The sequence below is a fragment of the Ornithorhynchus anatinus genome, chromosome 5, assembly GCF_004115215.2.
Source record: "Ornithorhynchus anatinus isolate Pmale09 chromosome 5, mOrnAna1.pri.v4, whole genome shotgun sequence".
NCBI classification, from domain to species: Eukaryota; Metazoa; Chordata; class Mammalia; order Monotremata; family Ornithorhynchidae; genus Ornithorhynchus; species Ornithorhynchus anatinus.
In genome coordinates, this window is record NC_041732.1 from 103,067,132 (window position 1) to 103,089,888 (window position 22,757).

Genomic DNA, 22,757 nt, shown 5'->3' on the forward strand with positions numbered 1-22,757 from the left:
ACAGCCCGGGCCTGGAAGCCAGGTCACGGGTTCTAATCCCGAATCCATCACTTGTCTGCTGGGTGAACTTGGACAAGTCACTTCACTTCTCTGGGCCTCGATTCCCTCATCTGTAAAATGGGGATGGAGACTGTGAGCCTCACGTGGGACAGGGACCGTGTCCCTATTTGCCTGCATCCATCCCAGCGCTTAATACAGTGCCTGGTTCATAGCAAGCGCCTAACAAATACCGTCATCATTAGGGGAAGCCACCGAGCCCAGAAGCCTCCTCGGAGAGAGCCCGAGGGGGACCCGCCCCGGCCTCGCACCCCCAGCCTCGGGCCCGCCCGCCCCCCCGGCCCCCGAGGGTCTCACAGCTGCTTTCCGGGGTTGAGCGAGGCGGCGTCGATCTCCTGGTCAAACTCGGTGCGGAAGTCGCCGAGCTCCCCGTTGTCCCCGAAGGCCCCCCACTCCATGTTGATGCACATGCGTCCCTCGTCCCCCTCCACCAGCTCCACGTGCCGCAGCTCCTCCATGTAGCACGCGTTGCTGCCTGTCCCTGCGGGCGGGGGAGACGAGACGGCCGGAGACGGAGAGACACGGAGAGAGACAGGGAGAGACTGAGCTCACCGCGTCCGCCCCTGCCTCCACCGAAGCCACCGCGGACGGACCCGGGCCCCGGACACGGCGGAAATTCTCCCGGAGGTCGTGGCCTCGGCGTCCGGGGCCGTGCCCGTGAGGGTCGGGGACCGGGGGAGGGGCGAGGCCGGATGGGGAGGGGGCAGACTGGGCATCCCCGACCAGGCCCTCCCATCAGCAGTTATTAATGGTAATAACAACAGCATTTGTTTAGGGCTTACTGTGTGTCTAAGCACTAGGGTAGACTCATTCATTCATTCGATCGTATTTACTGAGCACTTAGAGTGTGCAGAGCACTGTAGTAGGCACTCGGGAGAGGACAATACAATAAACAGTCACATTTCCTGCCCACAATGAGCTCACAGTCTCGAGCCAGTCAATCGCTTTTATTGAACGCTTACTGTGTGCAGAGCACTGGACTAAGCGCTTGGGAGTATAATAGAGCTATAAACAGACACATTCCCTGCCCATGATAATAATGTTGGTATTTGTTAAGCGCTTACTATGTGCAGAGCACTGTTCTAAGCTCTGGGGTAGATACAGGGTAATCAGATTGTCCCACATGAGGCTCACAGTCTCAATCCCCATTTGACAGATGAGGTAACTGAGGCACAGAGAAGTTTAGTGACTCGCCCACAGTCACACAGCTGACAAGTGGCAGAGCCGGGATTCGAACCCATGACTCTGACTCCCAAGCCCGTGCTCTTTCCACTGAGCCACACTGCTTCCCAATGAAGAGTTTACTACGTGCCAGGCACTGTACTAAGCATTAAGCGCTTAGTACAGTGCTCTGCACATAGTAAGCGCTCAATAAATACTATTGAATATAAACTCATCAGATTGGATCCAGTTCCTGTCCTACTTGGGGCTCCCAGTCTTAATCCCCATTTTCTAGATGAGGGAACTGAGGAAGCCCAGAGAAGTGAAGTGACTTGCCCAAGGTCACGAAAGCAGACAAGTGGTAAAGTGGGGATTAGATCCCAGCTCCTTCTGATTCCCTGGTCTAGGGCTCTATCCAGTAGGCCACACTGCTTCTCTTGGTCTCTGCACAGAGTAAGTGCTCAATACTGGCTCAGTGGAAAGAGCACGGGGTAGGGAGTCAGAGGTCATGGGTTCTAATGCCGGCTTTGCCACTTGTCAGCTGTGTGACTTGAGACAAGTCACTTAACTTCTCTGTGTCTCAGTTCCCTCATCTGTAAAATGAGGATTAAGACTGTGAGCCCCACGTGGGACAACCTGATCACCTTGTATCTGCCCCAGTGCTTAGAACAGTGCTCGGCACATAGTAAGTGCTTAACAAATACCATCATCATCATCATTATTATTATTACATATAATTGATTAATTGATTGATTGTCTGAAATCCAGCCCTCTGTCTTAGTGTTTTTGTCCGCAAAACCACTCCACCCTCTCTCCCCTCCCCAGAAACAACTACGGGGGGGAAAATGCCCAAGGAAGCCTTTGGACTCCTCCTCCTCCTCCTCCTCCTCCTTCTCCTCTGGGTCCCTGGTGTCCCCGGTGTCCCCAGTGTCCCCGCCTCCCCCGGCCCGGCCCCGGGCACCTACCCACGATGAGGCCGATCTCACAGTTGTGGTCATCGTAGCCGCAGGTCATCATCGTCCCCACCGTGTCGTTCACCACGGCCACGATATCGATGTCGAAGTCCTGCCCGGGGCAGCGGGGGCACAGTGGGCATCAGCCGGCCGCCCCCGGTGCCCCGGGCCGCAGATGGCGGGGGGGTCGGGTCGGGGCCGGACCGCGGCTGACGGGGAGCCGGCCACCCCCGGGACGCCAGGACGGGGCCGCTTGTGGGGTAGGCCCGAGGACGGGTCGGGCGGTTGGGAGGCCCTGGGCCGGACCGGGGCTGGCGAGGGGGGCCGGTCACCGCTGGGACACCGGACTAGACCCGGCTGGGGGGTCGGGACGGGGGTGGACTGGGGCTGACGGAGAGACGGTCATCCCTGGGACACCGGGCCGGGCCTGGCGGCGAGCTGGTCTCCCCTGGGACACCGGGCTGGGGCTAGCAGGGAGTTGGGAGAGGGCTTGCTGGGGACTGGTCGGGGCCGGGGTGGACAGAGGGCCAGGACGCAGATGGAGGGAGCCGCACTGGGGCCGATAGGGGTCCAGGCCCCCGGTGATGGGCAGGCAGGAGGCCTGGGGGAAGGGGAAGGGGACCGGCCGCGTCCACTGACCCCTCGCCGGCGGATGGCGTCTCGGAGCAGGGCCACGACATCTCTCCCCTCCACGCCGCTGGACTTGAACCCCTTGGTCCACGTCACCAGGAAGCTCTGCAGCGGGAGAGGGCAAAGCACGGACGTCGCGGGCATCACACGGCGGCGGCCCCGGAGCCGGGAGACCCCCGCCCGCCAACCTCCAGACTAGGACGTCAGTCCCTCTAACGAGGGACTGAACGGGACGGCCGAGGGCTGGGGGGGGCGTTCCCCGGCCCCAGCCCTCCCCGGCTCCTCCTGAGCCGACCCTGGAAGCAGCGGGAAGCGATGACTGGAATTGGCCCCCATTTCGCAGATCCCTCCCCCTGAGGTGGGAGGACCCGGAGGCTCCGAGCTCTGGGAAGAGCGGGCAGACCAGGGAGTGGGCAGAGCGGGCGGTGGGCAGAGCAGAGAGAGGAGTGGGCAGACCAGGCTGAGAGGGGAGTGGGCAGAGCGGGGAATGGGCAGAGTGGGAAGTGAGCAGAGCAGAGAGAGGAGGGAGTGGGCAGACCAGGCTAAGAGGGGAGTGGGCAGAGCGAGAAGTGAGCGGAGCGGAGAGCAGGGAGTGGGCAGAGCGGGAAGTGGGCAGAGCGGAGAGAGGAAGGAGTGGGAAGGCCAGGCCGAGAAACAGTGAGCAGAGCGAGGAGTCGGCAGAGCGTAGTAACGGACAGAGAGGGGAAGGGGTAGAGTGGGCAGGGCAGGGAGAGCAGGGAGTGGGCAGAGAGAGGACTGGGCAGGGCAGAGAGAGCAGGGGGTGGGCACAGCAGGCCGAGAGGAGAGTGAGCAGAGCAGAGGGGGGACAGAGAGGGGAATGGGCAGAGTGGGCAGAGCAGGGAGTGGGCAGAGCATGGAGCGGCGGAAGGGGGAGGGCGGGGGGCGGGCCTTGTACCTCGTCCAGCTTGGTCTGGTGGCACGGGAAGGAGAAGGTGAAGCCCAGGGGCAGCTTCTTGTTCTTGATCTGGAGTTTCTCCATGAAGTTGGCCAGGCACTCGGCGATGTGATCGAACAGCTGCGGGCACAGGTGGGCGCACGGGCCAGTGACCATTAGGGGTCAATCTTGCCCGTACCCTGCCCTTGCCACTCTCTCCCGCGTGTCCCTCAGAGCCCACAAAGTTTTCCAGGTTTTCAGAACTTTTCAGGATTTCCAACCTCCATTGGAACTAGAGATTATATTACCTATTAAGTGCTTAATATGTGCCAAGCACTGTTCTAAGCACTGGGAGAGATACAAGGTAATCAGGTTAGACGCAGTCCCGCTCCCTCATTGGGCTCACCGTCTTAATGCCCATTTTACAGATGAGGTAACTGAGGCTGCGAGCAGTGAAATGACTTGCCCAAGGTCACACAGCAGACAGGTGGAGATGAGGGTGTTGGGGGAGGAGGATGGAAAGGGGGTGCACAGGGAAGAGGAAGAAAAAAGGTTTTTTCAATCGCTCCTCTCGGGGGAGGTGTGGGTGTGTGCAAGTGAGTGTGGATGTGGGTGTGTGAGAATGAACCGGACGTAGGTTGGGGGTGGGGGGGGGCGGGGGGTGTGTCTGAGTTTATTCGCTTGAAGATTTGCTCTGTAGGCAAATATTTAAGCAGCGTGGCTCAGTGGCAAGAGCCCGGGCCTGGGAATCAGGTCGTGGGTTCAAATTCTGGTTCCGCCACTTGTCTGCTGTGTGACCTTGAGCAAGTCACTTAACTTCTCTGTGACTCAGTTACCTCGTCTGTAAAATGGGGATTAAAAGTGTGAGCCCCACGTGGGACAACCCGATTACCCTGTACCTATTCCAGTGCTTAGAACGGTGCTTGGCACATAGTAAGAGCTTAAGATATACCATCATTATTACTATTATTAGAGTGGTAGCTTCTTGAGGGCAGGGAATGAGTCCCGTGTTGGCTTTGGACTTCCCAAGCACTAAAACAGTGGCCGGCACCCAGAAGGCGCTCGGTACATGCCATTAATCAATCAATCGATAGTATGTAGTGAGAGCTTAGCATGTTCTAAGAGCTTGGGAGAGCGCGATAACAGAATTGGTCGGTACGTTCCCTGCCCACAAGGAGTTTACAGTCTAGAGGGAGAGACAGACATGAATAGAAATAAATAAATGGCGGCTACGGACATAAGTTCTATGGGGCCGAGGGAGGAATAAAGGGAGTAAATTCAAGTGCAAGGGTGACGCAGACGGGAGTGGGAGAAGAGGAAATGAGGGCTTAGTCTGGGAAGTCCCCTTGGAGGAGATGGGATTTTCCTGCCCCACTTCAGATGACCGAGGACTTCAGGGCTTCGCCCCAATTACCCGAGTCCTCGTTCATTCATTCACTCGAATTTATGGAGCCCTTCCTTTGTGCAGAGCACCGTACTACGCGCTCGGAGACTATAAGAACGGAACAATAAATAGACGTGTTCTCTGTCCACAACGAGCTGACGGACTAGCGTCCTCCCGGCCTGGGGCCGCCCACAACCGGTTTCTCAGAGAGCGGCGGACCCTTGATCCCCTCACCCAATCCAGGGATTTTCCCCGTGAGGGAGAGGCAGAAAGCCCCACAGCAAGGCCTGCTTCTGGACAAAACATCTTTGTGTTCCACTGGAGCTGGGGTGGTCACTCGACGGGACCCAGGGGGAAAAGAAGGGTCGTGTCCCCCTAAGATAGGATAACGATAAAATAATCACATTTCACCTCGCCCCCTCCTACTTGGACTAGTTACTCTCCTACTCTAACCCAGTCCACACATTTTGCTCTTCTGGTGCCGCTAACCTTCTCACTGGGCCTCCATCTCCTCTGTCTTGCAGCAGACCTGTTGCCCACATCCTGCTTCGGGCCTGGAACGCCCTCCTTCCTCAAATCTGACAGACAATGACTCTCCCCCACTTCAAAACCTAAATGAAAGCCCATTTCCTCCAAGAGGCCTTCCCTAAGCCCTCCTTTCCTCTTCTCCCACTCCCTCTAGGTCACCCTGACTTGCTCCCTTTGTTCTTCCCCCCTCCCAGCCCCACACCATTAATGTCCATCCATAGCTGTCACATTTATTTTTATTCATGTCTGTCTCCCACTCTAGACAGTCAGCTCATGGTGGCCAGGGATTGTGACAGTTCATTGTTGTGTTGTTCTCTCCCAAGAGCTTAGGTGCTCCGCACCTAGTAAGCGCTCAGTAAACGCAATTGAATGAATGAATGAATAGCTGGATAAAGGGGAGGGAGAACGGGGATCGAATCCCCATTTCATAAGGTAGGGTAACGGAGGTCCAGAGACGTTACGTGACAGCCAAGGTCACACAGCAGGCCAGTGGCGGAGGCAGGATTCAAACCCGGGCCCCCTGACTCATCCTCCGGCTGAATGGGACCCGGCGCTCCTGTGAAGGCCGCGATGGGGCAGGAAGAAGGGGAGGAGGGGAATGAGTCAAGAACGCCAAGCGATTTGACGGGGAGATTAAAGTGGCAAAGCTGGGATTAGGGAGTGTTTAGGGACATGGTGGAGGGGGGGAGGGGAGGGGGAGGAATCTACCTGCTCCCTGTCACGTCAGCCTGCGAGCAAACCGACTACGTCACCCTCCTCTCCGGAAGGCCGGGGCTGAGGGGTGGGGGGCAGTGTGGGGGTCACCGAGGGGCCTGACCCTGGAGCGGGTCTGTGTGGGACATTCAGTCGTACTCAGTGAGCGCTTACTGTGCGCACAGCACTGGGCTAAACTCTTGGGAGAGGACGCTAGAACACTAAACGCACATTCTCTGCCCATAACGAGTTTACAGTCTAGGGGAGGTGGGGAGATGGACGTGAACAGAAATAAACGATGGAGATGGACATAAGTGTTGTGGGGGTGGGAGGGGGGGATGAAGACAGTCAGGGCGATGCAGAAGGGAGTGGGAGAGGAGGAAAGGAGGGCTGAGGCAGGGAAGGCCTCTTGGAGGAGGTGGGCCTTCGATAAGGCCTTGAACGGGGGAGAGTCATTTTCTGTGGGATTTGAGGCGGGAGGGCTCACCGGGGCCCCACCCTGCCAGCTCATCGGGCCCCCACCTCCCCGTGCCAGCTCACCTGGGTACCGCTGCCCCGCATGAGGTCCTCGGGGATGGCGTAGATCTGGTTCTCCATGTCCACCTTCTGCAGGCCGTTGTCCGACACCCGCACCCGCAGCACGCGGAAGTTGGTGCCTCCCAGGTCCAGGGCCAGGAAGTCACCGTCCTCTGCGGAGCCGAGCACACGTGGACAGTCAACGTCAGGGCCTCTCGGACGCCACGGGTCTCGAATGCAGGTCTCGGACGGGCCCGGACAGGCTTAAAACAGGGTCCGGCACATAGTAAGCGCTTAACGAATACCGCGGTTATTATTATTTAGAATGTAAGTTCCTCCAGGGCAGGGATCCTGGCTACAAATTATTGGACTCTCCCAGGTGCTCAGCACAGCATGATGACGGTACTTGTTAAGCGCTTACTGGGTGCCAAGCACTCTTCTAAGCGCTTGGGCAGATACGAGTGATTCGGGTCGGACACAGTCCCTGTCCCACATGGGGCTGACAGTCTGCATCTCCATTTGACAGATGAGGGAACTGAGGCTCAGAGAAGTGAAGTGACTTGGTCAAGGTCACCCAGCAGACATGTAGCAAGCCGGGATTAGAACCCAGGCCCGTGCTCTATGCACTCTAACAGGCTGTTTCGCTGCTGTCTGCTCTGCACACAGTAGACCGGAAGCTCCTTGGGGGCAGGGATTGTTTCCGCTGACTGTATTATATTCTCCCAAGTGCTCAGTACAGTGCTCTGACCACATTAGGCTATAACCTCTTTGAGGACAGGAATTATGTGTACTAATTCTACTGGACTCTCCCAAACACTCGGCCCAGTGCTCTGCCCACTTAAGCTCCTTGAGGACAGAGATCGTGATCACTAACTCTACTGGACTCTCCCATGTGCTCAACACAGTGCTCTGCCCACTTCAATAATAATAATGTCGGTATTCGTTAAGCGCTTACTAGGTGCAGAGCACTGTTCTAAGCGCTGGGGTAGATACAGGGTCATCGGGTTGTCCCACGTGAGCCTCACAGTTTCAAATCCCCATTTTACAGATGAGGGAACTGAGGCACAGAGAAGTTAAGTGACTTGCCCACAGTCACACAGCTGCCAAGTGGCAGAGCCAGGATTTTAGACTATAATAATTTACTTTAGACTATATTTATGGTATTTATTAAGTGCTATGTTCCAGGCACTGTACTAAGCACTGGGGTAGATTCAGGATAGGTTGGACACAGTCCCTGTCCCACATAGGGGTCACAGTCTTGATCCCCATTTGACAGATGGAACAGAGGCCCAGAGAAGTGAAGCGACTTGCCCAAGGTCACACAGCAGACACGTGGTGGAGGCGGAATCAGAACCCATGACCTTCTGACGACAAGGCCCGGGTTCTAGCCATTAGGCCACGCTGCTTCTAAGCTCCTTGAGGACAGGGATCATGTCTACTAACTGTACTGTCCTCTCCCCAAGCGCTCAGTCCAGTGCTCTGCACACAGTAGACTGTCAGCTCCTTGAGGGCGGGTACTCAGTCTGTTGTCCTCCTCTACGTGCCCAGCACAGCGCTCCGCACACGGTAGGTGCCCCATCAATGCCATTGACTTAGACCTGCTCTGGGGGTACCGATCAAACCAAGATCCCGTCAGCATTCCCCGCCGCAGGAATCTGCTGACCAGCAGCCAGACGGGATTAAAGCCACGGGAGATGCTCTGTGATGGAATGAAACGTTCGCATCTGGTCGGGGACCTAAAATGAATCGGGGCTTTTTTTTTGGCATTTGTTAAGCGCTTACTATGAGCCAGGCAGTGTGCTAAGCGCTGGGGTGGGTACAGGTTCATTCATTCATTCAATCATATTTATTAATCAGGTTGGACACGGTCCCTGTCCCACAAAGGGCTCACTCTTCCATTTTATAGAGTAGGGAACTGAGGCTCAGAGAATAATAATGGTGGTATTTGTTAAGCGCTTACTATGTGCGGAGCGTGGCTCAGTGGAAAGAGCAGAGGCTTGGGAGTCAGAGGTCATGGGTTCTCATCCCAGCGCCGCCACTTGTCAGCTGTGTGACTTTGGCAAGTCATTTAACTTCTCTGGGCCTCAGTTACCTCATCCGTAAAATGGGGAAGAAGACTGTGAGCCCCATGAGGGAGAACCTGATCACCTTGTAACCCCCCAGCGCTTAGAACAGTGCTTTGCATATAGTAAGCGGTTAACAAATACCATCATCATTATTTTTATTACTACTCTAAGCGCTGGGAGAATACAAGGTGATCAGGTTGTCCCACGTGAGGCTCACGGTCTCAAGCCCCGTTTTACCGAAGAGGTAACTGAGGCACAGAGAAGTGAAGTGACTTGCCCAAGGTCTCACAGCTGACAAGCGCGGAGCCGGGATTAGAACCCACGACCGCTGATTCCCAAGCCCGGGCTCTTTCCACTGAGCCACGCTGAAGTGACCTGCTAAGGGTCACACGGCAGACAAGTGGCAGAGCCGGGATTAGAACCCAGGTCCTCCCGACTCCCGGGCTCGAGTTCGAGCCACTAGGCGACGCTGCTTCTCTACTCGACTCGGCCTGGTGACGCCAGCTGGCAAGAGGCTCTGGGCTTCGGCCAGCAAGGCGAAGGAAGAGGAGGAGGAAGAGGAGGAGGAGGAGGATGCTGGAAGCCAGTAGAGAGGCCTTAGTTTGGATTGAGTGAATAAATAAATGCGAAGAGGTTTAATTATCAGAAAGAAGCAGCGTGGGCTAGTGGAAAGAACCCAGGCCTGGGAATCAGAGGACCTGGGTTCTAATCTCTATCCCCATCTCTCCCTCTCTCCCTCCCCTAGACTGACAGCTCCTTGTGGGCAGGGAATATATCTGTTTTATCGTTCTTTTGTACTCTCCCAAGCACTTAGTAGAGTGCTCTGCACAGAGTGAGCACTCAATAAATACAATTGACGGACTGACTCTCTCCCCATCTTCACCTCTCCCCCTCCCTCTGGCCCTGCCTCTCCGGCTCTCCCCGTCTGCTGGGTGACCTTGGACGAGTCACTTCACTTCTCCGTGTCTCGGCTCCCTCATCTGTCAAATGGGGATTCAATCCCTGTTCTCTCCCTTACGCTGTGAGCCCCAACTGTGACTGTGTCTGACCTGATTATCATGTATCTACCCCTAATGCTTAATAATAATAATAATAATAATAATGTTGGTATTTGTTAAGTACTTACTATGTGCAGAGCACTGTTCTAAGTGCTGGAGTAGATACAGGGTCATCAGGTTGTCCCACGTGAGGCTCACAGTCTTAATCTACATTTCACAGGTGAGGTAACTGAGGCACAGAGAAGTGAAGTGACTTGCCCCCAGTCACACAGCTGACAAGTGGCAAAGCCAGAGATTTAAACCCATGACCTCTGACTCCCAAGCCCGGGCTCTTTCCACTGAGCCACGCTGCTTGCTCAGTACAGTGCTTGGGACACAGTAAGCATTTAAATACCAAAATTATTATTTTGTCTAAGCACAGACATGATCATGGGATATTAATCACAATCACGTTCACAATAAAGTATATCTGTCTTTTTTGCTCAAAGAAGAATGATGAAATCAAGTGAGTTACCTCAGTCACCTCGGTTCTCTCATCTGTAAAATGGGGATGAAGACTGTGAGCCCCACGTGGGCAGGGACTGTGTCCAACCCTATTTGCTTGCGTCTACCCCAGCGCTTAGTTCAGTGCCTGGTACATAGTAAGTGCTTAACAAATACCTTTGTTATTATTAATAATTATTATTATTATTTTAAAATAATGACAGATTCATTTATTTTTGAGGAGCGGCATGGCCTTTGGGATAGAGCTCAGGCCTAGGAATCAGAAGGACCTGTGTTCTAACCCCAGCTCCGCCACTTGCTTGCAGTGTGGCCTTGGGCACGTCACTTCGCTTCTCTGGGCCTCAGTTACCTCATCTATAAAATGGGAATTAAGACTGTGAGCCCCATGTGGGCCAGGGACCGAATCCAATTTGATCCGCTTGCCTCCACCCCAGCGCTTAGTTTAGTGCCTGGCACCTAAAGAGCGCTTAACAAATACCGTCATTATTATTACAGTGCCTGGCGCCTAGTAAGCATTTAACAAATGTCATCATTATTATTATTATTACAGTGCCTGGCGCATAGTAAGCGCTTAACAAATACCATCATTACTATTATTATTATTATTATTATTACAGGGCCTGGCACATAGTAAGTGCTCAACAAATACTATTATTATTATTATTAGAGGGAGGTAGAGCACTAGGGGCCCTGAGCGGCAGAAGAGTCACGGGAGGGAGGGAGGCAGAGCTTCAGGGATGCAGATGTCCAGAGATAAATCCACGCCTGTCCGTCTGGAAAGCTCCAATCCCTCTCCATTTCCAGCCTGGGAGCAAGGTCAGAATCTCCCAGGGAGACAAGTCATTCATTCATTCATTCAATTCATCAATTCGATCGTTATTTATTGAGTGCTTACTGTGTGCAGAGCACTGTATTAAGCACTTGGAAAGTACAATTCAGCAACAAAGAGAGACAATCCCTGCCCACAACAGGTTTACAGTCTAGAAGAGGGGAGACAGACATCATAACAAGTAAACAGGCATCAATAGCATCAATATAAACAGAATGAGAAATAGAATTATCATAGAATTAGGCCCCAAGGTCACAAAGCAGACGTGTGGCAGAGCCGGGATTGGAACCCCGGTCCTCCGATTTCCAAGCCCGGGCTCCTTCCGGTAGGCCATGCTGCTTCTTAACCCCCATTTAACAGATGAAGGAACTGAGGCACAGGGGAGGAGGCCAGGAGGAGCCGGAGAAGAGGCGGGAGACAGTGGGAGGGGGTCCAGGAGCCATCCCTGGAATTTGTCTTTTCCCGGGAACGCGCTTCCGGGCATGATAAGGTCAGAGCACGAGGCCCGGGCACAAGGAGGAGGCGAACAAGGGTTGGCACCATAGAGAGCACCCACGTGCCCTCGGAGGTTCTCAGAAGCAGCACGGCCTAGTGGAAAAACCCCGGGCCTGGGAGTCAGAAGGACCTGGGTTCTAATTCCAGTTCAGCCACTTGTCTGCTGGGTGACCTTGGGTGAATCACTTCACTTCTCTGGGCCTCCGGTATCCTACCTGTAATAATAATAATAATAATAATGATAAATGGTATTTGTTAAGCGCTTACTATGTGCAAGGCACTGTACTAAGCGCTGGGGTAGATACAACCAAATCGGGTCGATGTGGGGCTCACAGTCTCCATCCCCATTTAACAGATGAGGTCGCTGAGGCACAGAGGAGTAAACCGATTTGCCCAAAGTCACATAGCGATAAGTGGCGGAGCCAGAATTAGAACCCATGACCTTCTGACTCTCAGTCCCGTTCTTTATCCACTAGGCCAAGCTGCTTCTCATATAAAATGGGAATTTAGACTGGGAGTCCCACATGGGACGTGGACTGTGTCCAACCTGATTAGCTTGTATCTATCTACCCAGCGCTTAGTACAGTGCCTGGCACATAGTTAGCACTTAACAAATACCTTTAAAAAAAGTCACCCAAGGGTGGGAGCAGATCCCAGCCAACCCACCTTGAGAAGCAACGTGGCCTAGCGGAAAGAGCCCAGGCCTAAAGTCAAAGGACGTGGGTTCTAATCTCTGCTCTGCCAAAAATCTTTGTGACCTTGGGCAAGTCACTTTGCTTCTCTGTACCTCAGCTACCTGATCTGTAAAATGGAGATTAATAATAATTAATAATAATGATGGTGATGGCATTTGTTAAGCGCTTACTATGTGCCAAGCACTATTCTAAGCGCTGGGGTAGATACAGGGAAATCAGGTCGGCCCAGGTGGGGCTCACAGTCTTGATCCCCATTTTACAGATGAGGTAACTGAAGCACAGAGAAGTTAACTGGCTTGCCCAAGGTCACACAGCAGACTAGTGGTGGAGCCGGGATTAGAATTCACATCCTCTGATTTCCAAGCCCGGGCTCTTGCCACTAATAATAATGATGGCATTTGTTAAGCGCTTACTATGTGCCAAGCACGGAGAAGCAGCGTGGCTCAGTGGAAAGAGCACGGGCTTTGGAGTCAGGGCTCATGAGTTCGAATCTCAGCTCTGCCACTTGTCGGCTGTGTGACTGTGGGCGAGTCACTTCACTTCTCTGTGCCTCAGTTCCCTCATCTGTAAAATGGGGATTAAGACTGTGAGCCCCCCGTGGGACAACCTGATTCCCCTGTGTCTCCCCCAGCGCTTAGAACAGTGCTCGGCACATAGTAAGCGCTTAACAAATACCAACATTATTATTATTATTATTATCACTGATCTAAGCGCTGGAGTAGATACAAGGTAATCAGGTTGTCCCACGTGGGGCTCACAGTCTTCATCCCCATTTTCCAGATGAGGTAACTGAGGCACAGAGAAATGACTTGCCCAAAGTCACACAGCTGACAGGTGGCGGAACCGGGATTGGAACCCATGACCTCTGAATCCCAGACCCGGGCTTTTCCCACTGAGCCATGCTGCTTCTCACTAATCCCACTAAGAGTGTGAGCCCCATGTGGGACAGGGACTGTGTTTGACCTGATTACCTTGTATCTACCCCAGCACTTAGAACAGTGCCTGGCACATAGTAACTGCCTAACAAATACCCTCATCATCATCATCATCATCTTGGGGGAGGAGGCCGTGTGTGTGTGTGCGTGTGCATGTGTGTGTGTGTGTGTGAGGGAGGTCACTGGGGATGTCTATTTTAGGGGGGAAGCGTGAGGAGGGGTGGAAAGGGGGGTGCTATGTATTTGCCAAGCACCAGCAGTGGTGCAATTTCCTTACACTCCCTCCTAGAAGCAGCGTGGCAGGGGGGGATAGAGCGCCGGCCTGGAAGTCAGGTCCTGGGTTCTAATCCTGGCTCCGCCACTTGCCTGCTGTGTGACCTCGAGCAAATCACTTCACTTCTCTGGGCCTCAGTTCCCTCATCTGGAAAATGGGGGTGAAGACTGTGAGCCCTAGGTGGGACAGGGATTATACCCACCCCAGTTGTTTGTATCTACCCCAGCACTTAGTCCGGTGCCTGGCACAGAGTAAATGCTTAACAGATACCTCGATTATTATTATTCCTGCTTTACCTTCATTTTAATGTCTGTTTTCATGTAGGCTCCTTAAGGGCAAGGATTGTGTCTACCGACTGTATTATATTCTCCCCAAGTACTACTGATTGCCCCTCTCAGGATGGCACCTGGAGAGTTTCCAGTCCTCCACCAGTCTCGACTAGGGGAGGGTCAGGCAGGGGCCTGTCCATTCCAGTCCTCGCTTGGGCAGTGGCTAGCGAGTGGCAGGCCATCGGCTACAAGTCCAAACTCCCCCGTGCTGGGCAGCAGCGGCACGGGAGTGGGTCAACGGTGGAGATCCCGTGTTTACTGAGCGGAAGGAGGCGATGGTCAACCGCTTCCGGGTTTTTCCCAAGAAAACTCTGTGGATCCACCACCAGAATGAATGCAGACGGAGGTGGGGCGTTCTGGGAGAGATGTGTCCACGGCGTTGCTATGGGTCAGAGACGACCGGACGGCACGAGCCAAGCCAAGATTGTTGATTAATTGATCTTAATCCCATTTTGTAGAACATGGGGCTGGAGGAACAGGAGATCCTGTTCTAATCCCGGCTCTGAAACTGATATGCCGTGGGACCTTAGGCAGAGCACTGAACCTCTCTGGGCCTCAGCCTTCCCATCATTACCTGCTTTGAGAAGCAGCGCGGCTCAGTGGAAAGAGCACGGGCTTGGGAGTCGGAGGTCATGAGTTCGAATCCCGGCTCTGCCACTTGGTAGCTGTGTGACTGTGGGCAAGTCACTTAACTTTTCTGTGCCTCAGTTACCTCATCTGTAAAATGGGGATTAAGACTGTGAGCCTCATGTGGGACAACCTGATTACCCTGTATCTACCCCAGCGCTTAGAAGAGTGCTCTGCACATAGTAAGCGCTTAACAAATACCATAATTGTTATTATTATCGTTACCTGCTGCGTTTATGACTTCGCTTGGGTGCCCATTATATGCGTGACCTTGGTATAGTCACAATTTCTCTGTGCCTCAGTTACCTCATCACTAAAATGGGGATTAAAATTGTGAGCCTTGTGGGACAGGGACTGTGTCCAACCTGATTACCTTGAAGCTACTCCAGTGTTTAGAACAGTGCTTGGCACATAGTAAGTGCTTAACAAATTCCATAATAATACTTACTATTATGTGTAAACCACCTGTGTGTCTGTCTCCCTTGTTACACTGTAAACTCCTTGAGGGCGGGAATCGAGTATCTGCTAACTCTATTGTGCTCTTCCAAGCACTCAGTACAGTGCTCTGCACACAGTAGACTGTAAGCTCAGTGAAGGCAGGCATCGTGTCTTACTAACTCCAGTGTACTCGCCCAAGCGCTCAGTACACTGCTCCACACAGAGTAGACGATCAGCTCCTTGAGGGCAGGGATTAGCGTGGCTCAGTGGAAAGAGCCCGGACTTGGGAGTCAGCGGTCATGGGTTCGAATCCCGACTTGGCCGCTTGTCAACTGTGACTTTGGGCAAGTCACTTCACTTCTCTGGGCCTCAGTTACGTCATCAGTAAAATAGGGATGAAAACTGTGAGCTCATGTGGGACAACCTGATCGTCTTGCAACCCCCCAGCGCTTAGAGCAGTGCTTTGCACATAGTAAGCATTTAGCAAATACCACCATTATTATTGTGTCTATTACTGTCCTCTCCTAAGCCCTTAGTACATTTCTTGATAATAGATCAATCACCTTCATTGAGGTTATTGGGCACAGAGCACTGTACTAAGCGCTTAATAAAGCATAACGGTCTAACGACACATTCCCCACCCACGATGAACTCACAGTCTAGAAGGGGAGATTGACATTAAGATGAATAAATAAAATTACAGATATGGACGGAAGTGCTGTAAGCCTGGATGGGGGTGGGGGGAAGGAAAAAGGGAGCAAGGCAGGGTGACGCAGCAGGGAATGGGAAGACTTAGTCAGGGAAGGCTTCTTGGAGGAGATGGGCCTTCAGCAAGGCTTTGAAGGCAGAGAGAGGCATCTTCTTTCGGATACGAGGAGGGAGTACATTCCAAGCCAGAGGCAGGACACGGGCGAGAGGTCGGCGGCAAGCTATGTATTCATTCATTCACTTGCATTTACTGAACGCTTACTGTGTGCAAAGCACTGTACTAAATACTTAAGATAGATGAGATGGAGGCACAGTGAGAAGTTAGCCTTAGAGGAGCGAAGGGTGCGGGCTGGGTTGGAGTAGGAGAATAGTGAGGTGAGGTAGGAGAGGGCAAGGGGATTGAGTCCTACACTGGAGATTGTAAACTCCACGAGGCAGGTATCACGCCTACTGTACTGTATTTTCCCAAGCGCTCGGTACAGCGTGCCCCACAAAGCAAGCATCTATGAGCTCCTTATCTTCCCTCCCAAGCCCTGCCCTCTTCCTGACTTCCCTATCACTGTGGATGATAAGATCATCCTTCCCGTCTCTCAAGCCCACAACCTTGGTGTCATCCTTGACTCGGCTCTCTCAATCACCCCACACATCCAATCTGTCACTGAGACCTGCCGGTCTCACCTTTACAATATCGCCGAGATCCGCCCTTTCCTCTCCACCCAAATGGCTATCTCACTGGTACGGGCTCTCATAACATCCCGGCTGGATTACTTTGTCAGCCTTCTCGCCGATCTCCCTTCCTCCCGTCTCTCCCCGCTCCAGTCTATTCTTCATTCCGCTGCCCGGCTCATCTTCCTGCAGAAACGCCGTGGGCCTGTCACTCCCCTTCTCAAACACCTCCAACGGTTGCCCATCAACCTCCGCACGAAACAAAAACTTCTCACTCTGGGCTTCGAGGCTGTCCATCCCCTCGCCCCCTCCTACCTCTCCTCCCTTCTCTCTTTCTCCTGCCCACCCCGCACGCTCCGCTCCTCTACCGCTCACCTCCTCACCGTCCCCCGTTCTCGCCTATCCCGCCGCCGACCCCCGGCCCACGTCCTCCCGCTGTCCCGGAACGCCCTCCCCCCTCACCTCCGCCAAACTCACTCTCTTCCCCTCTTCAAAGCCCTACTGAGAGCTCACCTCCTCCAAGAGGCCTTCCCGGACTGAGCTTCCCCTTTTCCCTCTGCTCTCTCTGCTGCCTCTGCCCCCTTCACCTCCCCTCAGCTAAGCCCCCTTTTCCCCCACTTTCCCTCTGCTCCTCCCCCTCTCCCTTCCTCTCCCCAGCACTGTGCTCGTCTGCTCATCTGTATATATTTTTATTACCCTACTTATTTTGTTAATGAGATGTCCATCCCCTTGATTCTATTTATTGTTATTGTTTTTGTCTGTCTCCCCCGATTAGACTGTAAACCCATCAATGGGCAGGGATTGTCTCTATCTGTTGCCTAATTGTACATTCCAAGCGCTTAGTACAGTGCTCTGCACATAGCAAGCGCTCAATAAATACTATCGAATGAATGAATGATCCTGATGAGAGCGCTCTCTCCCTTCCGCTTCCAACGGTCTGGCCTGTTGGGTGGGAACCGAGGTGGGCACAGAGGTGGGCAAGTCTCAGCAGAACCAGAATCAGGTGGGCAAGGTTCCGGGGAAAGACAGGGGGCGGGGCGGGGCTGGGTGGGGACTGGGATTGTGAAAAAGGAAATTCTTATCTCTGGAAGACTGAATGTTCCCATTTGTAATCCTGAAGTTCCCTCCTTCGGTCCTCTTATCGGACAGGCAAAGTCGGAAAAGTACGGCGGTTTCAGGTTAAATGGGGCCAGTTCAGGAATTCAACCAGCACCGTAGGAGCCTTGGGCTGCTGGCTTCATGACCTCCCAGCCTCTTAGCCTCTGGCCTCCACACAGTCCCTAGTCCCAACCCTCTGAAGCTCCACCCCGCTGGCCCAGATCCTCAAATCTGACAATGACTCTCCCCCGCTTCAAAGCCTTATCCACGGCCCATCTCCTCCAAGAGGCCTTCCCTGACTAAGCCCCCGCCTTCCTCTTCTCCCGCACCCTTCTGCATCCCCCAACTTTCTCCCTCTCTTCTTCCCCCTCACCAGTCCCATACCACGTACGTCCATATCTGTCATTTATTCATTTGCATTAATGTCGGTCTCCCCTCTTCTAGACTATCAGCAAGTTGTGGGCAGGGAATGTGACTGTTTATTGTTCTATTGCCCTCTCCCAAGTGCTTAATACAGGGCTCTGCACACAGTGATCGCTCAATAAGTACAACAGAATGAATTTCGGCTCTGACTGCGGAGCTCCTGGGCTCGGCAAAGGCGGGGATGCCGAGGGTCTTCAAGGATCCGCACTCTCCGCGGCCGAGGGAAGGTGGGACGGGTAGCAGCCGGCTGGTTTGGGCCGGACCAGGCAGGGCAGTTGGGACTGGTCTCAGTCCTGAGCCTCGATTCCCCAACCCTAGTAAAGAGCTCGCTGTGGGCAGGGAATGTTTCCATTGATTGTTCTATTGCACTCTCCCAAATGTTCAGTACAGTGCTCGGCACACAGTAAGCGCTCAGTAAATAGAATTGAATGAAAGGTGGTCCCCGGTTCTGGCCCGTTGTCTCCAGGGTGTTTGAGGTACTTGCCGGTTCAGGCTGGTCGGGGCCCCTCTACTCAGGACAGATGTAAGCTCGTTGTGGGCAGGCAACGTGTCTATCAATTCCAATTTATTGTCCTCTCCCAAGTGCTTACTGCACACAGTAAGTGCTCGATAAATACCGCTGATTAACAAAGTGATTGATTCTCACTGTGATCCCGTCTATCTCTCCACTGACCACTTGCCCAAGTCCTGCCTCCGGCCTGAAACACCCTCCCTCCTCATATCCCACAGATTATCACTCTCCCCAACTTCAAAGCCTTTTTGAAGGCCCATCTCCTCCCAGAGGCCTTCCCAGACTAAGCCCCACTATTCCTCATCTCCCACGCCCTTCTGTGTCACCCTGACTCGCTCCCTTTATTCACCCCCACACCACTTACGTACATAACTGCAATTTACTCACATTAGTGTCAGTCTCCATCTCTAGACTGCCAGCTCATTGTGGGAAGAGAATGTGCCTGCTTATTGTTGCATTGTACTCTCCCAAGAACTTAGTACACTGCTCTGCACAGTAAGCGCTCAATAAATATGACTGACTGAATGAATTCTGCTCCGGAACCAGTGGACCAAGCTTCCAGCTCTCCAGACTGAACTCGGCCTTGACAACCCTTTTCTTTCAGAACCGAATCTCCCCCCACCGACCTTGGGCAAAGCAAAAGAGGCTGCCTACCCTTGGAGAGCATGGGACTGGTGTTCTGGGTTCGTGGCTTCTTGCCCCAGCTCTGCCACTGGTTTGGTTTTTTTCTTCAGTTGTTTGTTTGTTTATGGCATTTGTTAAGTGTTTACTGTGTGCCAGACACTGTTCTAAGAACTGGCGTAGATACATGATAATCAGGTTGAACACGGTCCCTGCTCCACATGGGGCTCACTCTTCAACCCCATTTTGCAGGTGGGGTCACTGAGGCACAGAGAAGAGAAGTGACCGGGCCAAGGTCACACTGCTGACAAATGGCAAGCCGGGACTAGAACGCAGATCCTTCTGACTCCCAGGCCCGTGTTCTATCCATTAGGTCGTGCTGCACTGGTCTGCACTGTGTGACCTTGGGGAAGTCACTTATCCTCAGTTTCCTAATCTTTAAGTGGGGGTTCAATGGGGTTTCAGTGAGTTCTCACTCCCCTTGGACTGGGAGCCCCGTCTGATGATCTGATGATCTCATCTCTCCCCAGCACTCAGCACAGTGTTTTCCACAAGTTCCCTCATCTGGAAAATGGAGATGAAGACTGTGAGCGCCACATGGGACAACCTGATGAACTTGTATCTCCCCCAGCACTTAGAATAAGCGCTTACCAAATACCATCATTATTAAGTTACTTATTTATAATAATGTATTTATTTCTATTAATGGCTGCCTCCCCCTCTAGACTGTAAGCTCATGCGGGCAGCGAATGTGTCTGTTTATTGTTCTCTCGTCCTCCCAAGTGCTTAGTTCAGTGCTCTGCACGCAGTAAGCGCTCAAATACAATTGACTGACTGCCCCACAGCACTTATGCATATATCTGCAATTTATTTATTTCTATTAATGTTTGTCTACCCCTCTAGAAATGTAAGCTCATTGTGGGCAGGGAATGTGTCTGTTCATTGTTCTGCTGTCCTCTCCCAAGCGCTTAGCCCAGTGCTGTGCACACAGTAAGCGCTGAATAAATACGACTGACTGATGGACTGGCTGCAAAGAGCCATTGTTTGAAAAGTGAGTTTCGAGAGGCCCTCCAGTGCCGCCCCCGACAGGAGCCCGGTAGCAAAGGGAGAGTAGTTTTAGGGGCAGTTACTTCCTGTCCACTTTTCCCTTTATCTCCAACTCCGACATTTATCGCTAGCATTTCAGCCCTCTCTAGATAAACTCTATTTCCAAGGTACGAGCACCAGAGGGGAGGAGGAATGAGCAAACTAAGGCCCAGAATTCTCATTATCTCCAGGGAAAAAGAACAAGCCCCATCTAATCAAGACAGCAGGCTAACACTCTCAGCTGGCCTCTGTCCCACAGCCCTGTCGATTAAGCAATCAATCATAGTTTTATTTTATGGCATCTATTAAGCACTTACTATTTGCCAGGGACTGTACTAAGTGCTAGGGTAGATACAAGCAAACTGGGTCGGACACAGCCCCGTCCCACATAGGGCTCACAGTCTTCATCCCCATTTTCTAGATGAGGGAACTGAGGCCCAGAGAAGTGAAGTGACTTACCCAATGTCACACGGCAGAAAAGTGGCGGGGCTGGAATTAGAACCGATGACCTCTGACTTCCAAGCCTGTGCTCTTGCCACTAAGCCATGCTGCTTCTCTGGCATGAAGGAAGGGGAGGGGGAAGAGGAGAGCGGGGATTGGATAAACTGAGGCCGGAAGCTGGAATGGTGTAGGAGCAGAGGTAATAAATCCTCGCGGCCTCTGACCTCCTGGGCTGCGGGTCACCTCTGCCCGAGCACCGAGAGAGAAGCCGTGGGATGGGTGAGCGTTCCACTGAACGCTCGAGGGGTTGGAAGCTGAGGAGCTTTACCACAGGCGTGGAACGCGGAACGCAGAGATGTGTTCCTCCCAGGTGAGAAGCATCCCTGGGGGGGTAGCTAGCTGCTTTGCCACGTGTGAACAAGGCATAAATGAATTCTTCCGCTTGGGACAGGACAACAGAATAAGGAACAGACACATTCCCTGCCCACAATGAGTTTACGTTTCTAGAGGGGTAGACAAGCATTAATAGAAATAAATAAATTACAGATATATGCATAAGTGCTGTGAGGCAGTCAATTGTATTTCAGCGCTGTGTGCACAGTACTGTACTAAGCGCTTAGCAGGACGATAGAACAATAAACACATTCGTGGGTGGGACTAAGGTGTTTCGCCCCAGGCAAGAAACGCATAAGTATATTCCTCTCGCTAGGGAATCTCTAACATCAGTAAATAATCATATTAGTCCCGAAAGAGAAGTTCAATTTGCCGCATCCAAAATAATCAAATAATTCAGCTTGTCTTGTGGAATAAATTTTGTCTACAACTCAGGCTCTCTGAAGCCGGTCTCTCTCTGTCTCTCACCGTGCTGATTCCCAAACAAACCGGTCCCTGGGTGACGGGTAACATAGCTCCATTGTATGGTTATTTCCCAGAGGTTAATACATAGTAAGTGCTCAATAAATACCATCGATGAGGACAGCGATGAAGCAGGAGGGGGAACGGATGTTGCAGAACTTAACAAATACCATCATTATTATTATTATTATTGTACGTCAAAAGTAAGAGTCTCCCTGAAGAATGGATCCAAGCTACAGGCCAGGGAACCAGGTCAGCCAACTCCCTAGTTCTTCCTCCAGCTTGACCAAGAAGAGGGGGCGTCTGGGAAAGAGAGGTTCTTTCTTTCTCTACAAAGCCCCTTCCCTACGTTACCCCTGCTGAAAAGCGGCATGGCGCAGTGGATAGTGCACGGGCCTGGGAGTCAAAAAGTCATGAATTCTAATCCCAGCTCCTCCGCTTATCCTCTGTGTGACCTTGGGCAAGTCACTTCACTTCTCTGGGCCTCAGTTATCCCATCTGTAAAATGGAGATTGAGCCCCACGTGGGGCAGGGACTGATTTGCTTGTATCCACCCCAGTGCTTAGTACAGTACCCGGCACATAGTAAGTAATTGGGAGTGCGGGCCCTTTGTGGGGCAGGGCCTGTGTGCAACCCGATTGACTTGTGTCTACCCCAGTGCTTCAAACAGTGTTGGGAACAGTGCTTGGCACGTGGCAAGCCCTTAATAATAATACTTATTATTATTATTTAACTTTTAAAAATCTTCTCAGTCCCACAGCATTTATGTACCTACCTATAATTAATATTATTTTGTTTGTCTATTTTCTTTAATGTCCACCTCCCCTTCTTGACTGTAAGCTCCCTGTAGGCAGGAAACATGTCTTCCAACTCTACTGTACTTGTATTCTCCCAAACACACACAGTACATAATAAATACCATTGACTGAACGATGAGGAAGCTGAAGCGCAGAAGTCAAGTGACTTTCCCAAGGTCACACAACAGACAAGTGGCAGAGCCAGGATTAGAAACCCCGGTTCTCTGACTCCTAATGCCTGTGCTCTTTCCACTGGGCCACACTGCTTCCCTATTATTACCTAGAAAATTAAAGGATCACGCCACAATGCAGGTTGAACAAGGCCCGATGGAGACTGGAAATGACATCACAAGGGGACTAGAGGCTAACGAGAGACGGCTCAGGCCAAGACGCACCGACTGCAGGGCGTTCGGCGAGAGGAGAAGCCTCAGCGAGGCACGGGAGCCCAGGGCCAGTCATCGTGTTGCTGTGGGGGGTGGTGGGGGTGGGCTGAACAAGGCCCAGTGGAGAAAGGCTATGACAGCACAGAGGGCCCGAAGGATAA

General features: G+C 52.7%; 1 protein-coding gene across 1 annotated transcript in view; it reads right to left on the reverse strand.

The window, feature by feature from the left end:
* HK2 (hexokinase 2) overlaps positions 1 to 22,757 on the reverse strand; it is a 78,423-nt gene that overhangs the window by 17,809 nt on the left and 37,857 nt on the right. Inside the window, 5 exon segments of the mRNA XM_029065992.2 lie at positions 355 to 538; positions 2,184 to 2,283; positions 2,811 to 2,906; positions 3,718 to 3,837; positions 6,842 to 6,990. Coding sequence (XP_028921825.1) covers positions 355 to 538; positions 2,184 to 2,283; positions 2,811 to 2,906; positions 3,718 to 3,837; positions 6,842 to 6,990 — 649 coding nt within the window.